This window comes from Erpetoichthys calabaricus, chromosome 4, assembly GCF_900747795.2.
Source record: "Erpetoichthys calabaricus chromosome 4, fErpCal1.3, whole genome shotgun sequence".
In the NCBI taxonomy this organism is placed as follows: Eukaryota; Metazoa; Chordata; class Cladistia; order Polypteriformes; family Polypteridae; genus Erpetoichthys; species Erpetoichthys calabaricus.
In genome coordinates, this window is record NC_041397.2 from 178189280 (window position 1) to 178195279 (window position 6000).

A 6000-nucleotide genomic window follows, 5' to 3' on the forward strand; every position below is an offset into this window, starting at 1 on the left:
TATCTAACCAAAAAAAACATTCAACAGTGATATACATAAGAATGAAACGGTAGAAAAATGAATAAAAAGAGAAAAATAAACTTAAAAAGAGACAGCCACTTTTTCCAGCATATGCCATGAATCGGACACACACACACACACACACACTAGACCACAGCAGTTGAAAGACAAGACATCATAGATGGTTGGCACATTATTTGAACCCAGGGGACTTTGAGCTTCTTACGTAAGCTAAAAAAATATTTATATGATACTAGGGGGTTGTGGCCCCTGCTCGCTTCGCTCGCCAAACCCAAGGCAGGTGCAATGCGCTAGCTACTTTGTTCCTCTGCCGCTTGCATATGGGTGAGTGGATGTACAATTTAAACAGATTATTTTCATGGGAATTGTTACATATGCATAATAGAACTAACTACAGCGAGTAATTAACCATAGTTAAAAATAGTAAAACGTAATAAATTGAAATAAAATTATGTTTCATGTTGCATTAGAGGTATTCGTTGAGTTACACGTTTTCTTTCTGCTTGGCTTTGAAATTAACACGCAAATATTTTTAAACTTCTGTCTTTGATATATCCTTCTTTCAAAACTATTATCGCTGACAATTCATCACATGTTGGTTTATTATAAATGCAACCGTGAATTTTCAGATTCATATAGAAATCCAAGAAAACTTATTTGTCCGTGTTTTGCAGATAAATTTCATGTAAAGTGTGATACTTTTGGACTTATGGATTTGTATCCATTATTGGCTGTAGAATTTCTAATACGTCTGATAGTTTAATTCTTTCAATTCAATGTTGCATCGCTTCTCCGTGATCATAAATATAAACCTGACCGAATTGTGGTTTCTTTTAAATTAAACTTGTAGGTTTAATTGTTACGGGACCACAGATTCTCCTAGTGTATGGTCCAGAATCGTGTAAATCTACGTTATGAGCATTGAGTGATGTGAACGCGAACAGAATATTGTAGGTTCTGATATTTTGCCTGTAGTGTTTGTGGATTTCACTTTCACCAAACAACAAATCTTTTAATTCTCGCGTATACACCTCTTCATTGGGAGGAAACACTACTTTTCCCTGACGGCAACATGAATTAGACGATCTACAAGTCTCCAACTTAAACTTTAAAGCAGAGCAATATCTACATACTTCTGTTATATCACCTATGTTCATATATTCGATCTCTTTTCTCTGTTCCGTTATTTTACAGAGTAATAATTTCCATTTGTTAGCGCTAATGCGATCTTTACTATCAGTTTTTTAAGACCTTCATAATCTCTAACCTGCTCTGCATGTGTATCGCGCCTACGTTTTTGAACCTCTTTACAACGTTCTACTTTGTCTTCTACTCTTTGTCTTTTATTTCCGACCCCGCTTGGACCTGCTAGGTTTTCAGTTCAACTTGGTCTGGGCTGATTATTACTTTCCTTATTTTCTGAATTTGCACTTAGATTATTATTGTTCTTTTTTGAATTCTTTTCTCTCCAACTCTTTTGGGCCTCTTTTCGATGCACTGTCCTTTCTTCTTCGCTTAGTCATTGACGTGTCATCTAGAACGTATAAAATTATTGTTCGGAAAAGGACTACATCGAAGGAAACGAATAGATTGTAGATCTAAAAATACTGTCCAGAAAAGCTTCTTTAAAGGATGAAACTAACGACTTTTCATAAATGACTTTAAATGAGAAAAACGTAAAAATTTATAAGAGCTGAGAGCACAGGAACTGTGTCTGTCAAAAGCATTAATATGAATGAGAGTTGAGTGGACCGTAGGCGTATTTGAAAATAATTGAGAGGAGGGAGTGACTTGACAAAATCTCTTGGCAATAGTCTCGTCTCGCAGGACTTGAAAAAAATCTCTTAGCAAGTCTCGTCTTGTCCCAGGATTTTTTTTTATATTATAGAAAGTGTCAGAAACTCCACACAGAGCCATAGCAAGGTTTGGGGCATCCACCCGTATGTTTGGTATCCTGGCTGCAAAGTTGCTAAAATGTTATGCAGCACTGATGTGCACAAAATCGAGTCCAGAACAGAACTGAGGGAATAAGGAAAAGGTGGAGGCTTTTAAAAGGGAAGACAGGAAGTGAGGTTAAAGGGGTTGGGTTCATAAGGGTCTTCAGCCATAGGCTTGAGCCCAGACGTGACATCAAAGGGGCCGGAGCCGACAAGGTCTTCCTCCATAGGCTCGGACCCGGAAGTGATGTCAACAGAGCCAGGTGGAATCTCCCATGGATGGTCTGCAGGCCAAGGAGAAAAAGAATCTGTGCACTCTGCCACATCCCGGTCTGACTTGGAATTGCCCTTACTCAAGCCCTATAGCTGCCTCCCATGCGCACGTGTGTGACAAGAGATATTATTATTTTTATTATATATTATTATTATTTATATTTATATTACATATTATATTATGACAAACAACAACCCCTCTCTTAAATACACACCAGAATGACCATAAAGAAAGAAAACATCTTACTTGCCCATTGATTAAAACAGCAGTCACAATCACAAGGAGGCAATATAAATGCATATTGCCATTGGTATTAAGGAGCCCCATTAGTGTTTCTTAACACACTTCTGCTGATTAATTTAATGGCTTAAAGTACTTAATGTTAGTGTGCGATAAAAAGGATGTACGGAATTTTCCCAAATGGTACTCAGTTTTGTTTTCATTCTCTCCTTTGATACTACCTCCAGGGGGTCAAGAGTGCATCCCGTAGTGAGCCTGCCTTTTAATTAGTTTGTTGATTCGGTAGGTCTCTTTTGAAGTGATGTTACTAGCCCAGTACACCACAGCATAGAAAATCACACTGGTCATCACAGAGTTTTAGAATATGTAAAGGATGTTAGTAATCACATAAAATAGGTTTTGTAACTTTTTCCAGCATACTACGCATTAACCTTTTTTTTCTGAGGTCTTCAGAAGTTACCTTTGATTGAGGCATGACACACTTCTAGAAACTAGTGCAGCTCTGTTCTTTAAATATTCCAGGGGCTCCCACACTCAGCTGATTTTCTTCCCATTGATTGAAACACCTGACTCTAATTTCCCCTTCAAATGAATTTATAATCCTAGAAGTTCATATCTTTTGTCACCAGGGCTGTGGAGTTGAAGGCAGTTATTGAGATACTTGGGTCTGGGTTGGTAAAAATGTATTGACTCAAATTCCAACCAAATGTAAATTGTAAAATTATTAGTCTTTTGATGATAACCTTTTTTTTTTTAATTTTGTAAGTTTTGCCTTATAGGTCCTTATTTGGCTTCTTCCTTAAATATATGCCAAATAAATACATGCTTGTGTCATCTGCAACAGGGAAAATATGATTCTGGGATGCTGTCCTTAAAGGAGTTTTAAGGAAAAAGCCATATGGAAAAAGGTTTAAACACATGTGGGGTGCAAATCTGGCTACAGTATCAAATCGGGTAGTGATATCACACATTCATATATACACTTTAAATTATTCATGCATGTATGAAGCACATTGGACAGTGCCATAAAGTTTGAGGTAAACTACGCTTACAGTATGCATGAGTGAAAGTACTGTACATGCGCAGTGCAAATAGTGTATTTAGAGCAGATCAGGTAGTGGAATCGATATCCAGCTTTGGCTACTACAGATCTGTGATATCAGGCAAGCCTTGCAAAACATAATCTGGCACTGTGCAAAAAATTATGCCTAAGCTGGACACAGGGCAAATTTCCAGGGAAAAAATTGGCGAACAAGGTCAATGGTGAAAACTGCAAGTTACCCGTGAAAAACACTTTGGCAAATTTCACTGTTCAACATTTATCATGTATGGCACTATATTGTTGTTGATTTTTTTGTCTTTTTTTTTTTTTTTTTTTTTTAAACATTATTGTGATACGCAGTGTCTCTTCCTTGATTTCTCACTTGAGGTTTGCTAGAGGTTATCTCCTTCTATTGACATATTAATTAATATTAATAAACTCACTATTTTATGTTTTTTTGTTTTTCTTGTAAAAAAAGTTTGCATGTTCTCCCCGTGTCTGCATTGGTTACTTCTGGGTGCTTTGGTTTCCTCCCACAGTCCAAAGACATGCAGGTTAAGTGGATTGGCGATAACAAATTGAGTGTGTCATTCGTGTGTGTGTGTATGTGTGTGTGTGTCCACCCTGTGATGAACTAGCACCCTATCCAGGGTTTGTTCCTGCCTTGAGGACTAAGCGGGTTAGAAAATGACAGATTAAACATTTAATAAGAAGGTTAAGAATAAAAAGAAGTAACCATAAATAAATGTTTATACAGTGTTGTTATGAAAGAAATTTCAAAGTGTAAATGAGCTTTTTATTTTTAATATATAATTTCTTCTACAATAACAAAGTGAAATGGTTAAAGGACATTTAAAGGAAAATATTCCACAAATGGTTGAAAACATTTATTACTTAACAAGGAATTTTTTATACAAGGATAAAGTTACAAATTTGCTGAATTTAAATTTCAGATACATCACCTTATGGCAGCTGTTCTAAAGTTCATCTGTTATTAATTGTCACCAGAATGAACTCATTTTTAGTCAGTTAGGTGTGATAGTAGTGTTATGGTTAATACTACAAATATGCAAATAAACAACTGGATAATATTCAAAATAGTTAAAGCACACCATTATTTGTAGTGTGGTGCCATAGAAATCATTGCAGCAACATTTCATGCAATGGATTTTTTCTGTCTTGTGTATGAGAAAATATTACAATACCTGTCAGGAAAACAAATTTTTCCACAACACACTGCCTCATAGAAAAATGTTGGTAACTCTCAGGTTAGTTTTTATGTTAGTAAAAATGACCATGTGAGTAACTGGAAAATGCGCATTCCTGGAATACAATCAGTAAGCTAAAGTTGGGTGTATAATAAGCTTAAAAATCTAAATTCTCAACACATAGTATCCAAATAGTTATCTTATTTTAGCATGTGTTAAAAAAGTATTAGAGCTATAAACAAGTTGCATTCGATTAATGTTTTCCTGCAGATGTTTACTTTGAATTTTCCGACCAGGCAGTCTCTTATACTGTATGTATAAATTCCACAAATTTAGAAGTACAAAAACTAAATTGAGATCTTTTATGTAATTATTGTGTTCCTTTATCAGTTCACTTACTGACCCTACTTAGCTTATTGGTGTAATGTATTAGTTATATTTCATAATGAAAGAAAACAGTAGTGTAACCATATAATATTTTAGTCGTTTTATATTGTTATTTGTTGACACAGGTGTTTATAAGAATACAGACGATACAAACTCTTATCTTTTGACAACAAGTGAATATTCCCTGCATGGATATGTGAGCTTTTCAAATGATTATATCTGGCCTCTTTTCACACAACTGGAGAAAGCTGTTAACGATGGCAAGTGTCAGTATGAGCAGGTGTTTGGAAAGACAACAGAGGATCTCCTTCAGGTACTGAAAACAAATTACTGTGCAAATAGCATATAGGCTAAAACGGGGCATGATTTGGTATTTTTATACTTCATGAGCTTATTTTCTGCTGGTGTCTATATGTATTTAGTGCGACTATACAGTATACCATTGCTGTATTGTATACTATATAGGGCTATAAAGTATACCCATGCACCCTTTTTTTTTTTTTTCAACATTACAGACAGACTTTAAATATTACTATTTAACATACTACTTCTAAAAACTACATATATTTATTTGTAAAATTTTTCATTGTTATTCTAATCTCAGACATACATGTAGGTAGGTCTTTAACTAATGGAACTATCTCAACAAACCAAGTTCAGTTGATGAAATCTACCTTACAGTCTTTCTAATAAGTAAGGCGATAGAATCAGAAGACATGGTGCTGTAATCCCAGAAGGCACCCTGTCTTATGTCCCCTGTTAAACAGATACTTTGAAAAAGAAAATAAATGACCAGTTTGAAATGGATGGAAAATACAGGTAAATATATTGTAGAAATCATAAAAGAGACACAACAGTGAATACCTATGTTGAAACACTGTCACAATACAA

The 6000-nt window shown here is 35.2% G+C and overlaps 1 protein-coding gene across 2 annotated transcripts in view; it reads left to right on the forward strand.

Annotated features, from left to right (window-relative positions):
• asmtl (acetylserotonin O-methyltransferase-like) overlaps nt 1-6000 on the forward strand; it is a 152307-nt gene that overhangs the window by 97682 nt on the left and 48625 nt on the right. For both annotated transcript variants that reach the window (XM_051926074.1, XM_051926076.1), the window contains exon 10: nt 5235-5422. In XM_051926074.1, the coding sequence (XP_051782034.1) occupies nt 5235-5422 (188 nt within the window). The remainder of the gene's footprint in view (nt 1-5234; nt 5423-6000) is intronic.